The following is a 21617-nucleotide window of genomic DNA, read 5'->3' as shown; positions in this document are numbered from 1 at the left end:
TGTTTATGATGGTTAAACTAGTTTGTTGAAGGGTGTCAACTTCATAAACAAGCCGGATTTACCTGTATTTCAGATTAACCTCTTACATCCTACTAAACCTCCTATTTATGTGTCCTATGCTTAACAGCCCTTTCCGAAAATTCTGAAGTTTGATTTCTATGCATCTATAAAAGTTTGGAGACAGATAAAGTGCCAGCCAATCAGCTCCTGTCATTAATCAAACACAGCCTATAACATGGCAGTTAGGAGCTGATTGGTTCTTGGTTGGTACGTTATCTCTCTCCAAGTTTTGCTAAATCATTACTGAACACAGATAAACCAGCCTGACTCTTCTGAGGACCTGTTTGAATTGTCTCTCTAGCTTCCAAACTTTCAAGCGTTCCCTGAAAACTCACCTCTTCAGGCAAGCTTATCCTATTCAGGAACACCCACATAATCTCCAGTAGCATTCATATCTAATTGTATCCCATCAGGACCGTCTTGTAATCTGGTGGGACTGCCATGCTATGGAATTCTATCCTTATGTATTCCTCCTATTATCCCTATAGACTGTAATCTTATGAGCAGGGCCCTCCTACCTCCATGTCGGTTTGTTTCTACCCAGTTTGTTTAATCACTGTCGTTTCTCATTGTAAAACGCAATGGAAAAGTCTGCGCTATATAAGTAACTGTAAATAAATAATAATAAATTAATACATTCAGATGGTTGTTGTACAGGGTAGTTCACGCCATGCAAGTGCTAACTCATATGATGTTATCTAAAGAGGAAACAAGGTTTATATGTACATAGAGGCAATGACATTGGGAGAGGATGTAGTCATGAAGTTTGCATAGATGCTATGTCAACATGGAACACGTCAAAATACGCAATGTCAACATACTGTAGATATGTTGACATGCTCATGAGATTTAGATTTATGGTCAGGCTGATGTTAGGCCTATCAAGTTAAAAAAAATCCTATGCTGACTGTTGACATGCACATTATGTCGACATTGTGACTATGTCAACTCTGTGCAATTCAACATGTCATATGTCATCATATCTGTGTTGACCACACTGTATAGGGAGGTGTAAAACTAGTTTCAGGACACACCGCGCACATCACTGTAGAGAAGTGGGCACAGCTTTCTAAGAGGTCAATTTACTAAGATAGGAGTTCTTTTGAAGATGGGATGTTGCCCATAGCAACCAATCAGATTGTATTATCTTCTAGAAGGTTCTAAATAAATATGATGTAGAATCTGTTTGGTTGCTATGGGCAACATCCCATTTCAGTAGAACGTATCTTATCTATACTTATCTTAGTAAATGTACCCCTAAGAGAACCACCTCCCGGTATTCTTAGCTAGGGGCAGACTATTTTTCACTACCGAGGAATAAATTCCTATTGGTCCACAAAGCTGTACTCACCAGAACTGTATAGATGTGAAGACAGCGATACACAGGTGTGAAGTCTACTAAATCCTGGACACTTAGAACCTAAGGAAAACAGGACATGTAGAATTAGTACGTGTGGTGCCTGACCAAGCCCTGCCAGGTAGGTAATGTGGTCGTTACAGTGTCTAGCTCCACAAGCATTAGGTCAACCACTAATGGTCTACAGGCCATAGGGCGACACCTGAAAAGGTTGACATGCTTAAGGTCGACAGGGTCAAAAGGTTGACACTAGCAATAGGTTTTTTTTTTCCCAAAAACCGACTTGTTCATACTTTACCATTCCAGTGGGCATAGAGGGAGAATAAAACAGTGTGCCGGAAAATGGCGACACAGACACCCCCCCCCCCCCCCCCCCCCCCCAAAAAATGAAAAACTCATATCGACCTCATTCGTATCAACCTTTTTCACCGTCAACCTTTTGCTCGCGTCAATCTTTTGACCCTGTTGACCATTCTCAGGTGTCGACCCATGGCCTGTTGCCCATTAGTGGTCGACCTAATGAGTGTTGACCTAAATCTTGTCCACTCTATGATCAGTACTCTAATGTGTTTGCGCAGCTCCTAGTCACAGGGGCCGATTTATGTTTTTGCTGGTGGGTGCTCAAGCCAAAAATATAGAGAAGTGGCTTCATGGGGAAGGGGCGTGGCCACAAAATAACACCAATTTATATTAGGGATGGCCATCGTTGCCATTGCCATCGATGTCAATTCTGCAACTGGCCATCGATAGTGCTAAGCTATGCAATGGATGACCATCGATATTTTTATATCGATGGTCATCCATTGAGTTTGATTAATTGGCCTGTAGGCCAATCAAAACATGGGGGCGGGGCTTTGCGGGTGTCAGGGGCGGGGCTATGCTCCGTGTCCCGGCACTTTGGAAAAAAAATTGATGCCAAAAGTTTTCAACATCAGCCATGAACCATCGATGATTTTGAATCATTGATGGCCGATGGCCATCCCTAATTTATATTATGCAGCACAGTTGATGTCAGACGCCGGCGTCGCACAGAGCATGCACAGACTGGCCCGCCCCACATCCGTGTATTACTCCACGGACAGAATACACTCTTCCTGCCATCCTGTTTCCCAGGCGGCGGGTCTGGTGATGAGCGTGCTGCAGCCGCAAATTAGCAAGTTAATGTGGCAGCCCAGTGAGACTCGGGCCCATGGGTGCTCATCAATTTCCGTGGGTGCTCAGGCCCTTGCACACCCACAGAATCGGCGCCTATGCTCCTAGTTACCATAGCCAAAGGGGGTTACGTCTGAAACCTGCTAGCAAGCAGCACTACAATAACCAGCCATACCATTAACATAGAACGTAGATCTATTCGCGGAAGATCATATTTACATTAAATGAATCCAATAAAAGCACCATTAGCAAATAATAGATACCTCTTCCTCTGGTTCCTCATCTTCCGGGGTTTGACTTTGTGATTTAATTCCGTTTTCCCCGTCAGAGGCATGGCCGTTAGTGATGTACATGGACTTTCTGTAGGTGACATTAGTCTGTCTGTGCAGCGCAACATGGAACGTTTTCTGTAGCTGTGCCTGCGTTTAGTTAGTAAAACAAAACCAAAAGTAAGACGTAGGCGTATCAACATTACAGGACTATAGTATACTGCAATGTGCACTACTAGGTTACATAGGGCCTCATTCAGTAATGGGCGCTAGTTCACAGCTGCTGCGTCTTTGTGCTAGAGATGTTCGCCTACCCCTGTGTAAATTCGATTAACAATCGGTTTAAAAAAAGGGATAATCACGGACAAAAAATAATTTGAAAAAACGGCTTAAATCGTGTCACTTTTGCAATTTATATAAAACTTCACAGAACTCGCTATAATAAACAGTTGGATTTTAGTTTATTAAGTGATCAATGCATATAATGTCAAGGGACCTAATTTCATTGTTCAAGCTCTACTCTACCACTTTTATAAACCTGGTAACTGATTCAAAATTAAACTTTCAGCATGCTAACTGATTTAAAGCTCACCTGCCAACAGACTTATGGCTTTTAAAAGGTGAGACAGCCACCAAGCAAATCTGCTGCAAAACTAGGGGTGCCTGAGAAGATGTGATCACAAAAAGGTTGGGTGTAAAAGGGTGTAAGTGGTATGTGACCACATTGTATGAATATAAATTGCAGAGCTAAGCGTTCACCGCCAATTATATATATATATATATATATATATATATATATATATATGTCTAGTATCCGTGAGTCTCTGAAACACTACCATCTGCTGGCAAAGAGTGAAGCTATATCTCTTTCTCACACATGCACATACACAGAAGGTAGCAGACTAGCTTTCAAAGTCTTTGCTTCATATATGATGAATAGTGTCCTAAAAACAACATGAAATAAAATAATTGCCAAGTCTTTAAAAGCAGCCCATCTTTCCTGTGAATGGCCCCAATGGGGTAAGAAATGGCAGAAGGACTAAAGGCCCCCATACACTGGGTCCGACTTGTCTTTAGGACAAGTTGGACCAGTTTGCCCTTCAAAGACACTTGATGTGGCAAATTATACATGCAATAAATCGCATGCGATATATTGCATGTATATACCTGGGGAATTGGTGGGGGGCGGGCAGGGGGGTCCCGGCAGCATGGGGCGGGCAGCTGGGTCCCTCTGAGGCACTGGACCCGCTGACCAGCGCCGCAGAGGGACCCCGCTGCCCACCCCATGCTGCTTCCTAGCCGCCGCTGCCCGCTCCCGCCACCCAACCAGTTGGCCAGACGACACAGTCCGCCCCCTGCTGCACAAGTAGGAGGTACCAGGACGGGTGGTTGGACGCACTACTGCTCGGGTCGGATGCGCACGGGACCGCACATCGGACCTAAGGGGACATCAAACCGAGCCGATTTGGGCAGATTTCACGCCCTGATTCGTCGCAATCGGCCCAAATTGGCTCGGTGTATGGGCACCTTAACACTTACTTGCTTCATTGCAGTCTCGCCTATCTTGTCTGAATGCTTCCTGATACTCTCTAGAAAGTCTTTTAGACCCGACATGGAGATCTCTTTGATTCCTTCTCGTAACTTTGGAAGAGTCTCCCCCATTAACTGACAGAAGCGATACTGGGAAACATGGGGGAGATAAAGGTGTTCAAGTTGGTCCATTGTCTTTAGGGCAGAGTAATACCTAATGATGGAGAGACATACAGTTAATGTGTGAGAGCACGTCTAATGTTTCCTATCCACATTGAGACATAAAGAATGAATAACATTACCCCAGCTGACTCAGATATGCAGTAGGCCACAAAGCCATTTACAAGGGACATGGGAATTTATTATTAGTTAAATTCAGTGCCCTTCTCTTTATAGTACCATCCCCATATACTGTAATACCAATGTTTTTGGTATTCACTGGGTTTCCAACGTATAGACAGTGTCTAGATCAGTGGTTCCCAACTCCGGACTTCAAGAACCCCCAACAGCTCCCATTGACCGAGTCACCTGTTGATTGGTAAATGTGACCGTTGGTGATACACAGTGCACCAGTTGAGTGACTTGAACAACCTGAACTGTTAGGGGTACCGAGGTTGGGAACCACTAGTGTAAATAGACATTAAATAGGTTGACATCGTATTGACAAAGTGCATTAGCACGAAAGGGTTAAGTGGTCAACATAAAGAACATATTTTTTACATACTTTTTTTTTTACTTTTGCTTTATTTACCATCCATATGGACTATGGGGAATATTCTGGTTCACTCCTTCTGGCAAATTCCTTCTTAAATGGACAAAATTGTGTGCACTGCAGGGGGGCAGATGTAACAGGTGCAGATAGAATTAGATTTGGGTGAGTTATTTTGTTTCTGTGCAGGGTAAATACTGGCTGCTTTATTTTTACACTGCAATATAGATCTCACTTTAAAGTAAAACCCCACCCAAATCTAATTCTCTCTGCACAAGTAACATCTGCCCCACCTGCAGTGCACATGGTTTTGTCCATTTGAGAAGGAAGTGAGAGAAGCAAGCCTGCAAGGGTACATCTGCAATAAGTGTGGTCATGTATCATGAAACACCAAAAACTTATAAAAAATTGGTGTCAACCTATTTTGTGTAATCCATTCCCATGTCGACTGACCATGCCAACCTTTATTACTGTCTACCTTTCCCATGTCGACCTTTTGACCATGTCAACCTAATGCATGTTGCCTATATAGGGTTGTCCTAAGGACTGCCTAACTAATTCCTGTAGATCTTCTACACCACATCTAGGGTGGCCAATCCCGGGATCGGGATCGGCGGGATCCGGCCCCTAAAACGCCGGGATTTCAATCCCGGGATTGGAGTTTCCAATCCCGGGATTTCGGGATTAGACTGCCGGCCAGCGTCTGAGCGTGTGCTCAGACACTGCCCGGCTTCTCCCTTCCCCGGTAGTACATCCCTGCGCAGCGTGACAAGTACAGAGGTCACGCTGCGCAGGCCAAGCAGCTGCACAGAGCCAGTGTGGCTCTGTGCAGCATGCGTTTGCCCCTGCCCACCAACCCGGCTGGCTCCCCAGAAGCCCGCCCCCAGCTCGCTGCCCGCCCCACTAGCCGCTACCCGCCCATCCACCCACCCTCCAGGCCGGCTCCCCGCCCGTCCATCCGGCCGGCTCCCCGCCCATCCACCTGCCGGCTGCCCACCCACACACCCCGCCGCACCGCACCCCAGCCCACATGTAAGTAAATATGCGGGGCGGCCGGGGTGCGTTTTTTAAATTAGGGAAGCCAATCCCGGGATCCCGGGAATGGGCATTTTTCAATCCTGAGATCCGGGATTGAAAAAATGCTCCGGGATTGGCTTCCCTAACCACATCCCATTCACTCAGCTTTATTGATATGGTTGTGCCGAGGAGCTGAGTTTATTGGGATCTACAGGGGTCTGAGAACCCAGCAGTGCTGACATGGTATATACAGTTCAAGGGAAGGAGCATGCATTTACCAGAGAATATTTGGCCATTCCCATCAGTCCCTTCCCCAGTGGAGCTTGCAATCTACAGTATGTTGCCTACAACACTCTAGGAGTCAATTAAGCTGGCAGCATATTTCTGGACTGTTGGAGGAAACTGGAAACAGGAGTACCTGGGGTAGCTCACACAAAGGATAGGATGGATACACAAACTCCTAGGTACTTCGTCCTCTTTGCGGTCACTGCTACGCCAGTTACATTAGCCGCTACTTAACCGCTACGTAAGGATTTTCGGCAAGGAAGTACCCCACCCTCCTGTGTCCACTCTACCATCTATTACCTTTAGTAAAGTTGTGGCTACCGAAGCAAGCCACCGAACCCTTAGCGTGGCGAGTGAACAATGGTGCTACATAAGTTCCGTAGCGTAAGCGGTTGCCGCAAAGATGAGGAAGTTAAAAATATTTATAGGAAACGCATAGGGGAGAACTAAAGCAAGGGGTGGAGACGTTGCCAAGGTCGGAAAATGAGGAGAGAAGAAGTCAAACAGAGCAAAGAAGCAAGAAACGTTACCATCTAAGGCAGGAAGACACACACCATGGGTCCCTAAAGCATGGCTCTAACCAGCTCTAGGCCGATCAACACAGGGCTGTTTTTCATTTTGATTGAATAGTATTGGATAGTAGTAAGCCCACATGGGGTACTATCTGACTGTCCGGACCAATTAGAATGCAGCCTTGAGAGGTTCTAGCCGGTCATCCGCGATGCAACTCCTCATGAACACGCTCACCCTTCTATATAGTTTTTCACTTAGATGCCTATGGGGTATACAGAATCAGTGGCGTAAGTTCATCCCAGTTGCCCAGAGGCAAGATAAGTATTGGTGCCCCCCCCCATATAGCTCATTCAGGGGTAAATTTATTAAGCTCGGTGAAGTGATAAACTGTCTGGTTTTATCACCGGCCAGTCAGCTCCTACCTGTGAAGTTACAGGCTTGGTTTGAAACATGACACATAGGAGCTGATTGGACGGTGATAAAAACCAGACAGTTTATCACTTCACCGAGCTTAATAAATCTGCCCCTGAGTAAGGTGTCTGTCTCCAGTAGGGTCACGGGACACTTGCAAAAATGATGTTAGGAGGGGAAGTCAGCCTCATTAGCAATATCAACTGCTTACATTTGACTGATTGCATAGCGTATAAATTTGCCAAGCTCACTGCAATCCTATTTGTTTTTGTTTTTGCTTTTGTTTTTGTTTTTTGTCTTTATTTCTTTATTTGTTTGTTGGACATCCATCAGTGTGTCAGTCCAAAAATATTTTATAAACGATTCTAATAAAAGCTAAATTTTAAATCAATCAGTATTCAAAGAGTGCCCCACAAAAAGAGTCCACTTTCCCTCTTTCCTTGTTTACATTTGACTGATTCCAACTTGAAGGGGAGGAGAGGTGCCCCCTTGGGAGCAGGAGCCCGGCGGCAGATGACTCCATTGCCTCCCAGAGTTCTGCCTCTGTACAGAATAAAGGTAATAAATCAGCGAATGATAGAAGTGTTTGGTTATTTCAAGAAAGAGGTCTTTATTCATTGTATGTTTGTGTGCATGAGTCTTTTTTGATAAGTTTTAATAAAGGCTAGAGCTGATTATGGAAAATTCAGGGAGACTCTATGCTCTTTGTTCGCTTGATTTTACCACCACCAGCACTAATAGTAGAATATAACTAGCAGGAGAAGGGGGAAAGGGGATAATATTTTATTTATTTTAGAAATCGCAGAATTCGGTACTTATGTAATATCTGGACTCCCGTTTTTCTTATGAGACCGCGTCCCCTCGCGGGGCTCGCTGCGCTCGACACACTATATAAAATCAACTCCATGCGTAGTTGGATAGTAGGGGTATGAAAAAATGGGGTGCATTTAACATGGGAGTCCAGATAATACATAAGTACCGAGGAAAGACACCAAAAAAGGGCAGGCTGGATGGTCCTGTAGATTACCTAATCATCAAAGTCTATTTTAATTACATTTTCAATACACTGCATGTTTTCATGTAGATGTAACTCTTGCCATAATAAAAGTAGAATCATTGGCTAAAGTTGGGGGCCATACCTACAAAAATGTTCCATGTGCCGTGACATATAGTTTTTACAATAGAAAATAAAATGGGTACTTGTGTATTATCACGGCGCCCAATTTTATCTAAATCGCATACGATTTAGCGCCCGATTTTCCGCAATTTCCTGCCGATTTGCATGCTATTCCATCTTTGCACACACCCACTATCCAAGTCAGCCCGAAGCGCGGCAAGCGGACGCGGTACGCGTCCTCCCATCCTGTTCATACCCCCACTATCCACGTTGGCGTGGAGTTGATCTTATAAAGCGTGTTGAAGCCCGAATCGTGGCGAGTGCAGCAAGGGGACACGGAATACACGTCAAGTAATCCAAGTAAACGCTCACCACGCTTCGGGATCGTTTTCCGCATCCCCTCGCGGTGCTCGCTGCGCTCGCCACACTTCGGGCTCGGTGGCTCGCTGCGCTCGCCACGCTTTATAAAATCAACTCCACGCCGACTTGGATAGTGGGGGTATGAACAGGTCGGGAGGACGCGTACCGTTTCGCTGTGTGTGCAATCGAGCGCCAGTGAAGGCAGCCATTGTTTCAGCTTAATCGGGACTGGACAGAAGATGGCTTCTCAGTTCAGTGACATCACTGCACTATGAGGACCTTGTTCTGGCCAACGATAGGTATTTCTAGCTTTGCTGAAAAATGTGCAAGCAAGAGTGATAATGGAATTACCAGTAAAGCTGAACAGCGGCGTGAAATGAAAAGCAGACGTTCAATGATGAAACATTTACTGTATAAACTCCATCCGGATGCGAAAGCGTCCCCCAAAATACTGCACTTGAAATAAATTCTAATGTTTTAAAACATTTCTCCTAGCCCGAAAAACTAACACTTACCCCTGTATTACTTTAAACCGAAATAGAAAAAAAAGATTTAATTTAAGTATTTCATTGCAAATGCCAGTTTATTTTATTTATTTTTTTATACTCGGCACGGAGCCGTGGATGCGGTTAATAGGATAAACCTGGCAAGATATTAAAATAAATAATGTGGTCAGTGAACGTGTGAATGTGTGGCTTGGTGTAAGCCGTAAATTAGAATACCAAAGATGAGTTTCAAGACTCTTTCATCCAATTTCCAATAGAGCAGCTCCACATGGCGTGACCTCTCGGGAGATAATTCCATAACGGCATTAAAATCATATAAACGGTTTTATTCAAATTATACAAATCAGCTTATCACAACACTGTTGATTCATCTGGAAGGTTTTTTTTTAATGCGGTTACTGAAATCAGAATTAGCATAATCCAACTTAAACCCATTCTTGAGCCCCTTGCTAATTATATATCTCCAGCTCAAGGCCTTGCCCTTTCAACATCTGCTCGGATGGGAGCTTTCAGCGTTTTTTAATTTGTAGGTCATTTGCAGGTCAGGATTTAGTTGTATTTCTTGCATTTGACATTTAATACGGGTAGAAAACTGTTGCACATGCTAGGTACTGACATATCTAGAAGGGATAGAAATCAATTATTTCTGTTGCTTAGTATTGAAAAAATAACCGTTAACATTTCTCGTTCACGACTGAAAAATAGGCAAACGGCACTTTGTAAATAAACAAAAGAACTCGTGTCCTTATTTGAACTTCTTTAAGAGTAAACAAAGATACTTGTCCTCCTCTATTTACCTGCCGTTTCCCAGATCTCCATCATTATATTACCCACTATCTAAGCGAATACTGCGCCTCTATGTATGCAGGAGGTATATTTACTGAAGGTTGATATTTGGTTGATGTTGCATGTTTAAAATCGATTTTAAATTGATGTTCGACTTCCAGGCCTAGAACATACATTTACTAACAGTTCAAATTAATTTTAAAATGAATGTCAGTAAATGTGTAACCCCTTGAAGCCCAACATCGATTAAGATTGATTTAAAATCTTCAGTATACTTAGTGATGTACACTAAGAGCCTTATTCAGATCTGAGCTCAGTACAAATTTGTTTGGCAAATGGGCAAAACCATGTGCACGGCAGGTGGGGCAGATGTAACATGTATAGAGAGAGATAGATTTGGGTGGGGTGTGCTGAAACTGAAATCTAAATTGCAGTGTAAAAATAATGCAGCCAGTATTTACCCTGCACAGAAACAAAATAACTCACACAAATCTAACTCTCTGTATACATGTTACATCTGCAGTGCACATGGTTTTGCCCATTTTCCGAACAAATTTGTACTGAGCTCAGATCTGAATAAGGCCCTAAGAGTATAGTTAGTGATGTACACTAGAAGTATAGTTAGTGATGTACACTAAGAGTATAGTTGGTGATGTACACTAGGAGTATAGTTAGTGATGTACACTAGGAGCATAGTTAGTTATGAACACAAGGAGCATAGTTAGCAATGCACACAAGGAGTATAGTTAGTGATGTACACTAGAAGTATAGTTAGTGATGAACACAAGGAGCATAGTTAGCGATGCACACAAGGAGCATAGTTAGCGATGCACACTAGGAGTATAGTTAGTGATGCACACTAGGAGTATACTTCGTGATGTACACTAGGAGCATAGTTAGTGATGTACACTAGGAGGTATAGTTCGTGATGTACACAAGGAGCATAGTTAGTGATGCACACTAGGAATATAGTTAGTGATGTACACTAGGAGTAGAGTTAGTGATGTACACAAGGAGCATAGTTAGTGATGTACACTAGGAGTATAGTTAGTGATGCACACTAGGAGTATAGTTAGTGATGCACACTACAAGTATAGTTAGTGATGTGCACTAGGAGTATAGTTAGTGATGTACACTAGGAGTATAGTTAGTGATGTACACTAGGAGTATAGTTAGTGATGTACACTAGGAGTATAGTTAGTGATGTGCACTAGGAGTATAGTTAGTGATGTGCACTAGGAGTATAGTTAGTGATGTGCACTAGGAGTATAGTTAGTGATGAACACAAGGAGCATAGTTAGCGATGCACACAAGGAGCATAGTTAGCGATGCACACTAGGAGTATAGTTAGTGATGCACACTAGGAGTATACTTCGTGATGTACACTAGGAGCATAGTTAGTGATGTACACTAGGAGGTATAGTTCGTGATGTACACAAGGAGCATAGTTAGTGATGTACACAAGGAGCATAGTTAGTGATGCACACTAGGAATATAGTTAGTGATATACACTAGGAGTAGAGTTCGTGATGTACACTAGGAGCATAGTTAGTGATGTACACTAGGAGTATAGTTAGTGATGTACACTAGGAGTATAGTTAGTGATGTACACTAGGAGTATAGTTAGTGATGCACACTAGGAGGTATAGTTAGTGATGTACACTAGGAGTATAGTTAGTGATGCACACTAGGAGGTATAGTTAGTGATGTACACTAGGAGTATAGTTAGTGATGTGCACTAGGAGTATAGTTAGTGATGTACACTAGGAGTATAGTTAGTGATGTACACTAGGAGTATAGTTAGTGATGTACACTAGGAGTATAGTTAGTGATGTGCACTAGGAGTATAGTTAGTGATGTGCACTAGGAGTATAGTTAGTGATGTGCACTAGGAGTATAGTTAGTGATGAACACAAGGAGCATAGTTAGCGATGCACACAAGGAGCATAGTTAGCGATGCACACTAGGAGTATAGTTAGTGATGCACACTAGGAGTATACTTCGTGATGTACACTAGGAGCATAGTTAGTGATGTACACTAGGAGGTATAGTTCGTGATGTACACAAGGAGCATAGTTAGTGATGTACACAAGGAGCATAGTTAGTGATGCACACTAGGAATATAGTTAGTGATATAAACTAGGAGTAGAGTTCGTGATGTACACTAGGAGCATAGTTAGTGATGTACACTAGGAGTATAGTTAGTGATGTACACTAGGAGTATAGTTAGTGATGTACACTAGGAGTATAGTTAGTGATGCACACTAGGAGGTATAGTTAGTGATGTACACTAGGAGTATAGTTAGTGATGCACACTAGGAGGTATAGTTAGTGATGTACACTAGGAGTATAGTTAGTGATGTACACTAGGAGTATAGTTAGTGATGTACACTAGGAGGTATAGTTCGTGATGTACACAAGGAGCATAGTTAGTGATGTACACAAGGAGCATAGTTAGTGATGCACACAAGGAACATAGTTAGTGATGCACACTAGGAGTATAGTTAGTGATGCAGACTAGGAGTATAGTTAGTGATGTACACTAGGAGTATAGTTAGTGATGTACACTAGGAGTATAGTTAGTGATGTACACTAGGAGTATAGTTAGTGATGTGCACTAGGAGTATAGTTAGTGATGTGCACTAGGAGTATAGTTAGTGATGTGCACTAGGAGTATAGTTAGTGATGTGCACTAGGAGTATAGTTAGTGATGCACACTAGGAGTATAGTTAGTGATGCACACTAGGAGTATAGTTAGTGATGTACACTAGGAGTATAGTTAGTGATGCACACAATGAGCATAGTTAGTGATGCACACAAGGAGAATAGTTAGTGATGTACACTAGGAGTATAGTTAATGATGTACACTAGGAGTATAGTTAGTGATGCACACTAGGAGTATAGTTAGTGATGCGTACTATGAGTATACTTCGTGATGTACACTAGAAGCATAGTTAGTGATGTACACTAGGAGTATAGTTAGTGATGTACACTAGGAGTATAGTTAGTGATGTACACTAGGAGTATAGTTAGTGATGTACATTAGGAGTATAATTAGTGATGCACACTAGGAGGTATAGTTAGTGATGTACACTAGGAGTATAGTTAGTGATGTACACTAGGAGTATAGTTAGTGATGTACACTAGGAGTATAGTTAGTGATGCACACTGGTTAATATTTCCTAGTAGACAATATATGTGCTAGTAGACCGCGGGCCTAATTCTAGTTGGCTTGGTAAATTGCAGCTTACCGAGCGCCAGTGAGCCAGCCCCGCAGAATACCCCACCCCCAATTCCCCTCGCATGGTTGTGAGGGGATGCTTTACTAACACACATCCCCTCACATGTCTCCGCTGCAGGAAAAAAACATTTGATGGTCTCGTGCTTTGTAAATAAAAGTCAGTGGAAACTTTTATTTGTGAGCGGACAGGACAGGGCAGGAGACTGACGTCCAGTGACTTCAGCCGCCAGCCCCAGCACACATTGTCCCACCCGCGTAGCCATGGAACTACCAGCTGTTTATAGGAAAGCACATGAAACGAAGGGGTGTTTCCATGGGTGACCCCTGTCCCTGCCACCATCCACCCATGGCCTGCCCCAATCCATGCAAACTTGCATAGTAGGTGATCCGTTCGCATCGGACTCGGAGGTCAGACGGTCTGCACATCAGAGAGAGAATAGAAAAATCCTATTCGAAAGACTGGGAAGCCGATGATAGGCTGAGAGCTCAGCCAATCAGCGGCGGCCCAGTCTTTTTTAATAGGATTTCTTCTAATTTCCCACTGCACGCCGCCTGTGGCTACCCCGGACCCTGCTCTCCTGCCGCTACAGTGGACCCTGCTCTCCGGGCCCCGCATTAATCACATGAAAAAATAGCACATCCTTCAGCTCTCCTGGGAAACTGCGGGGGGAGCTCAGGTGAAGTCGGGGCCGACTTAGGACAAGTCAGCGTAATGTATGGGTGACTTTAAGCAAGAATATATTGAAAAGATTCAGGTTCTGTATTGCCTTACTTGCTGAAATTTTCTGCTACCATGGCCCTAACTGTGCAGAGTTTGTATATTCTCCCTGTGCTTGCATGGGTTACTCCAGTTTCCTCCCCCAATCCAAAAATATACTGGTAGGCTAATTGGCTGCCAACAAAATCCTAGAATGAATGTGTATGCGTGTGCATGTGGCAGGGAATATACTGTAGATTGTAATCTCCACTGGGGCAGGGACGGATTTGACTGTTCAACTATTCTCTGTGCTGCGGAATATGTATGCGCTATATAAATAACTGTTAATAAATAAATATGTCTGCTATACTGTAGTCAGCCATTTTATGTTTGCAGCCAAACGTTGATGAGAATGCAGCCTACAAACTCACTGGGGCCAGGAGGCATGAAACACCTGCCACATAACCAGAGGGGACTACACCCATACAGAGCAGAAAATAAGCAGCACATAACACTTTGGTTTGGTACCGATGCAGCATAATGATCTGCGGAAGGCAAGGTGTGTGCTTACTATACACTTGCAGTAAAAGGCTTTGTATACTGCCTTTGTACAGTGCTACAGTAGACCTTATGCCCCAATAAAGATAATAAATGGGAAACTTGAACTGGGGTCATTTTCTAATCTGTCTGTAAACCTAGACAAAGTATAGCAGTCAAGTAAAAAGTCTGACTAGATATTTAAAATGGATAATAATCATAATAATAATTATAATAATAATATTAATGTATTCTTATTATTATTGCAATTAATAATAATAATACAATAATAATTATAATTCATGTGTTACTATTATTATTATTATTATTATATTTACTGGGATAGAATCCTTATTTAAAAAAAAAAAATATTCCAATATTCGTCAGATTTTATTTATATAAACTTTTTTATTAATTACTAAAAATATATACAAACATATATTACATACTTTTTACCTGCATATATATATAAAAACTGAACAAGCCGATACAAAAACACACAACTAGTATAAAAGCAGTTTTAAAATTGATGATCTAAAAAAGAAAAAACCCTCCAAAAACAGGGGCTACATTCGAAAAACACCGCTGGTCTCTAGATCTGCAAAGGACACGTTCAAGGTCAATTATCTTGCGGTTTACTCTGTAATTTCATTTATAATGTGTTATGATAGATTAAGTAGATATTAATGAACTAGGAAGAGATCATTATTTCTGTCATCCAACTGTGCTCCCCAAGGATCTAATTTATTGCTGCTTCGTAAATTGTTTTAGATGGTGTAAAATATTAAAGGATAATATTCTATCTCCTATGATTATATTTTCATTACGTTTCATGCTGTTTAACTTAAAAAAAAAAAAAAAATTTTAAACCTTCATTATGTTTTAACAAATTGGGCCATTTGTATTCAACATCTGCTCATTGTCAAATCCAGATATATGAAAGAAAAGTGTAATACAAAGTGTTATAAAAGGCTTAGGGCCTAATGAGTACTAAGGGGTAATATTACAAAGGGTAGAACACCATGCTCTCCTTGTTAGAGTTCCTTTGACCTTTGGTGACTGGGAGCAGCCATTATGGTCGCTTCTAAACTGAAAATTGATGTGTGCGGTGTACATGCTGAAAGTTTTCAGAGTATGGGCGGGATGTACTAAGCCGAAAATATGGTAAAACCCCCGTTTTACCGCATTTTCATATGTACTAAAACCCCGCCGCCAGGTTACCGCAGGGCAGGGTATCGCCACCTTTGGGTGGCGATACCCTATAGAAGCCTATGGGCTTCTATGGCAACCCGACGCCTCTGCCGACCCCCCTCTCCCCCTCCCTCTGGCTTACCTTGCATCAGGTCCTCCTGGACCCGGAAGATAAACCCTTCCACCCCCTAGTAAAGCAGCCGGACTGCAGGGGGAGGAGGAGGCACCAGGGACACCTGCTTAGCTGTCCCCAGCGTGAGAGGAGAAGAAGGCGCCCAGGAGGTGACGGAGACCCCCTGCACACCACATTACAGGTATCGCCGGGGGCCTCCGTCACCGCACCGTGATGCCAGCTGCATATGTTAGTACATATGCGCTGGCATCGCGGCGGCCGGGCAGCGATGTATATTAATACATCCCGCCCTATTTATTTAAAAAAGGATTAGGCTAACAGTTTGGTCTCATCTTATGATTATCTCGTTTTGTCCGTTCATTGAACTGAACTTCTATATAGTGAAAACTGACAAATCGCCACCATTGATGGGTTCACCAAAGCCTGTAGCTTTAGTAAGCATGATACTTAGGGTGTTTACCTTAAGGCAGGCATGTCCAAACAATGACCCTCCAGCTGTTGTCAAACTACAAGTACCATCATGCCTTGCCACAGTTTTGCTAGTAGGGAATGCTAAAACTATGGCAAGGCATGCTGGGATGTGTAGTTTCACAACAGCTGGAGGACCACAGTTTGCACATGCCTGCCTTAAGGGGTGTACACACAGGACTGATTGCCAGCAATTTGCATTGAATTGTGGTAATCAAGATGTAGTTAGCCGTCTGCTGTGTACACATGGGGTCATTCTGCCTAACGTTCTAGGCTATTTTGATGATGTAGTCAAAATCGCCTGAAAGAATCACGTGTACATGACTTTAGTCACTCAAGCTTCCAGTCTAAGAAGACAAGATATAGGTGCAGGGGATGCAGATAAACCTAGGAGATTATTCAGACCTGATCGCATGGTTGCAAATTCGTTGCGTGAGCGATTATAGATTGCACATGCGTACGGTTTATAGTACGCATACACAAGGCCATCCTGCGATAAAATCCTGCTACTCCTTTGTCGCTGGCCATATGCAAGCTGATTGACAGAAAGTCTGTGTTTGGGGGTGGTAACCAGATATTTTCTGGGAGTGTCAGGGAAACGCAGGCGTGCCTAGGTGTTGAAAGCCTTCAACCTTCAGCTCCGGCCTTCAATCCGAATGCTTCTATCCCAGCTGTCGAGTAAATCGAGTAAATCCCAGGCTAAGCAGACAGCACGCAATGGAAGATCATTTGATAGTGAGCAGCTTGCGAATAGTTTTGTAGCTATTCAAGTGAATTTTGGAAAGCCGTGTTAAGCAATTTGCATGGAGTGGGATTAAACTCTGGCAACCCAGGTAACAGTGTGAAAGGGGTATAAGCCAGGTCGGACCTGGGATCTCGATCCAGGGTCCTGCGCTTTCACATTAAACTCTGGCCAAATTGCCAGGTTGGTCGACCCGGGTTAAAAGCTTTGTGCTTTCATACCACACCTCGACCCTTGTTGACACATCAGCAACACGGCAATTGCCCAGGTCCGAGGCACAATGTGTAAGGGGTATTACAGGTTGAAAAGCAGTGTTTCCATGGTGGTCAGTAGAAAGTGACATCTCAAACTTCATACATCTAATATGTGAGGGGTCAGATGTACCCTTGTCCCAGACATGAGGATCACTGGTGGAAACATCCCATGTAAATGGTAACTACCAACAAACATTGTGACCAAAGCTAAATAAATCGCTAAGCGATAACACTGAGAAACTGGTTTAGTAGTTTATGAGCATGTTCACATTGTTTGGTTGACAGTAATGTGACAATAATAACCTTTTGGTTGACAATAGTGTTCCTCTGTCCTGCCTGGAGTGTCACGGTCTGCTCTGATACTTTCTAGCACAGCCTGGCTTGTATCTCAGTATTACAGACCAGAGTGTGCTAGGAGCACCAGAGCAGAAAGCAAACGCCCAGACAGGAAAGAGGAACTGCATGAGATGTAACAGTTGCAGTGTTATAGAATCAACCCTAGACAAGATCTAATACCATCACAATTAAGAATCAAAGCCTAATTATCTATGGTTGACTTTACCTTGACCTCCCAAGGTGAAGATTACCTTCAATACACTGCAACCTATTTTACAATGGTGGGTTTATGTATTTTTTCCATAATCTAAGATTTATGCTCAAATGATATTACAGTTTTAGACAAGAATCTGCATTGTCTGTTTTAACCCACAGTAATCACTTTGACCTTTAGAATAGAAATATAAAATGTCTTGTTTGTTCCAGTTGTGGATTGCAGGAATCCTTGATCAATATCAGATACACTGACAAAGGAAGGCAATCCAATCAATACAACACAAAAGGTACAGTACTCAGAATAAGTAAAACAATCCTATACTAAGGGCCCCCATACATTAGGGCGACTGGTCCTAAGGACAAGTCGGCCCGACTTCCCCCTGAGCTCCCCCAGCAGCTCCCCGGGGGAGCTTGATCAGATTTTGCACTTGATGTGCCATTATTACATGTGATAAATCGGCAGCAGAGGAGGGTCCAGGGGAGCTGCTGGAGAGTTTTAGAGGCAGGCGGGATCGGAGAGCAGGGTCTGGTCCGAGGTGGTCGGCAGCGGCATCCGGCAGCGACAGGCTGAGAGCGGGGACTGGTCCGGGGGAGCGGCAGGAGATGTAGCAGCAGGGGGGGGACCGCAGACGCAGATCAGAGACCGGGCGCAGCGGGAGAATAGGATGAAATCCTATTCAAAAGACTGGGCGGCCGCTGATTGGCTGAGAGCTCAGCCAATCAGCGACCGTCCAGTCTTTTGAATAGGATGGTTTCTATTCTCCCGCTCGCCGTGGGGACCAGGGTAGAGGAGGGAGAATAGAAACCATCCTATTCAAAAGACTGGACGGCCGCTGATTGGCTGAGAGCTCAACCAATCAGCGGCCACCCAGTCTTTTGAATAGGTTTTCTTCCTATTCTCCTGCCGCGCCCCCGGTCTCTGCTCTGCATCTGCGGTCCCCGCCTGCCGCTCCCCGCTCCCAGCCTGCTCCTGCCACTCCCCCGGACTGGTCCCTGAGAGGAGGGGGGGGGGGGTCAGGCTAGCGCCCACGGCCACACAAGGTACCCATAGATATATGGGATCTGAAACATCGTGGATACCCACATGGGTCAAATTCCGATATATCTTATGTTCAGCAGGTCCGACGCCCTGATCCGATCCGATGCGCACGGGAACGCGCATCAGATCAGATCAGATGTCACAAACTTCCGATTTTGGGCCGATTTCACCAGATTTATCTGCCTAAAGTGCCTAAATCGGGTGAAATCGGCTCAAAATCGCATAGTGTATGGGGGCCTTAAGACAATGAAGCTGTTACTACCTAAACCTATGGTAAGGGGCCTACACATGGGGAGATGAGCATTCTGAGCGATGCTAGATCACTCAGCACTGCAGAGCAATGTGCCGCTGAGCAATCTGTCAGGGCCAGTGTTATCTGTGAGAACAATGGCCCTGACACCGCCAATTACACAGTTATTGAGCATGCTGTAAATTAATCGCTGGGGCGATATCGGCGCACGGAGCCGCACATCGCTATCACTATGCCCCTAACGGACCCAAAACGATTTAATATAGAAAAATAAATATATGATTTATGGAGTTCTCAGCAGGAAACACTAGATTCATTTGTAATTTAACTCACCTTTTCGCACTCATTTGTTCCTTTAGTTTGCTGTACATTTCTAAGGCTAAAAACATAAAAAGACATATATGTAAAATATGGTACATTGTTTAAAAATGTTACAACTTGACTAATGAACAAAGCAAAATAAAAGTGTAACACAGATTGCACCTCGGTATTGTCAATGTATCAAGCTAGGGTAGCTTAAAGTAGCTCCCGCAGCCCAGACTCCACACTGCACCCGCAGCCCGGACCCCGCGCTGCCCGCCCCTTCACATAGATGTGTGCTGGCGGTGCTTCACCGCCGGCACACACCTCCGAATCGGACCAACACATCGTCGGTGCTAAAAAGCACCTGCGATGTGCCTGTGATGGGTCCGATACAATAGATTGAACCTGCAGCAGGTTAGAAAAGAGCACAAAATTGCTGTGTGTATGCCCCTTAACTATTTGAACATTAAAGATATCCACAAATGTTAAAATATTGTAATATCCATCAGGTGTGATCAATAATATTCTTCTTTCAACACAGAAATGTCAATTTTTCTGGGCATAAATGTGTGAGAAGGCTGAATATGGAATTCTAAGAAAACAAAAGTATAATAATATAGTCACATAATACCCAGACGGATTCAGTATGAAATCCCGGTGGTCGGGATCCCGGCGTTCAAAATCCCGACGCCGGAATCCCGACCGACAAAATCCCGACAAGGGGGGGACGTGGATCGCCCCCCCTTGCGAGCTCACTGCGCTCGCCACGCAGCGGGCCCGGTGCCTCGCTACGCTCGCCACGCTAATTTATTATCCCTCCAGGGGTGTCGTGGACACCCACGGAGGGAGAAAGTGTCGGGATTTTGGCGGTCGGGATTCCAGCGTCGGGTATCTAAACGCCGGGATCCCGACCACCGGGATTTAAACTGCATCCCACCCAGACAGGTATAATGATAAAAAGTCAATAGCGCAGCACTGGCAAACAAAATGTATAATTTATAACTCCCTAGGCTTATAAAACACATTATGAGAGTGTGTAATACGTTTCTGGGTGCACAAAAAGTATTATATTTAAAAACAATGAACATTAAATTTTGTCAAAGCATTCGCCAGAGGAGTCTACACAAAGCTGCATGCTCTCAGGCCACTTGGTGGAACAGATGATCCAGTTTAGAGCAGGTATGTCTTCTACATGCTGGATAAAGGGTCTACACTGCAGCTTCTGGGGGATTCAAAATAAATCCCAAGCATCTTGCATTTGATTTGTTGGAACATTAAGAATACGCGGGAGGCCAGGACTGGACTGTACCATGAATGACCAAGCTCCTGGATGCATCCACCACTTTCATGGGCTTGGGGACAGATGCATTGTCATGACAGAGACTGGTATCAAGAGCGTGAATGCTTATATGACACCTGGAAATGGCTTCCAGGACTTGCAGCAGATACTGGCTGGCATACCAGTCCCCAGTGAGACCGATAGCTACACAACATGTCCGCAAAAAAAGCCAACATTTGCTTGGTCACACCGTACTTGCATCAGAACAGAATGTTTTGGCCCACCTCGAACTTGAGGCCACTGAGCCAACTGCCATTTGGTCTAAGGGTTGAAACTAGATCCAGGATTCCTCACCATTAATTATTTCCCTGAGTTTTGTTGATCAAGCCTGGCCAGCCTGTTTTGGCACCCAGTCATCGCTGGTGCTCTTGAGTCAGCTGGTTGGGCAACCAGCATGCAGAAACCTTGCTCAGGTCAAGCTTTTGTAGCATATTGAGTGGATGAATCCAGATGAGGTACCTAATGTATCTCCTTCTCTTACTGTGCCACCATCATTCGACATACAACTCAACTTTGTCTTGCACAGCAGTAACATTGTCCTCGGTGATGGAAAACACGGGTCAGCTGTAGGGACCATATGCCAATCCAAAATTCTGCAAATCACTGAAACACAGTGGTCCAGGGTTGTGCTTCCTCTCCAAAAGCTGCTCATGGTCAGTCAAAACTCTCCTATCGTCCAAAACCATTCTTGTATCCGTAGAAGATCATGGCTCTCCAGTGGCCTCAGTTGAGCTCTATAAGGAGTTTGTGAAGGAAATGTATATGCTAACTTCTTCACTGTGTAGTGTTTCTTATACAC

At 43.9% G+C, this 21617-nt stretch overlaps 1 protein-coding gene across 5 annotated transcripts in view; it reads right to left on the bottom strand.

The window, feature by feature from the left end:
- EXOC6 (exocyst complex component 6) overlaps positions 1-21617 on the bottom strand; it is a 277290-nt gene that overhangs the window by 164381 nt on the left and 91292 nt on the right. For all 5 annotated transcript variants that reach the window (XM_083149343.1, XM_083149345.1, XM_083149346.1 and 2 more), the window contains exons 5-8: positions 19510-19555; positions 4378-4582; positions 2833-2988; positions 1412-1480 (exon numbers count right to left, since the gene is read on the bottom strand). In XM_083149343.1, coding sequence (XP_083005469.1) covers positions 1412-1480; positions 2833-2988; positions 4378-4582; positions 19510-19555 — 476 coding nt within the window. The remainder of the gene's footprint in view (positions 1-1411; positions 1481-2832; positions 2989-4377; positions 4583-19509; positions 19556-21617) is intronic.

This window comes from Crinia signifera, chromosome 6 (assembly GCF_055691185.1).
Source record: "Crinia signifera chromosome 6, ASM5569118v1, whole genome shotgun sequence".
NCBI classification, from domain to species: Eukaryota; Metazoa; Chordata; class Amphibia; order Anura; family Myobatrachidae; genus Crinia; species Crinia signifera.
The sequence above is the reverse complement of the archived record's forward strand: the minus strand, read 5'-3'. Positions and strand labels throughout refer to the sequence as shown.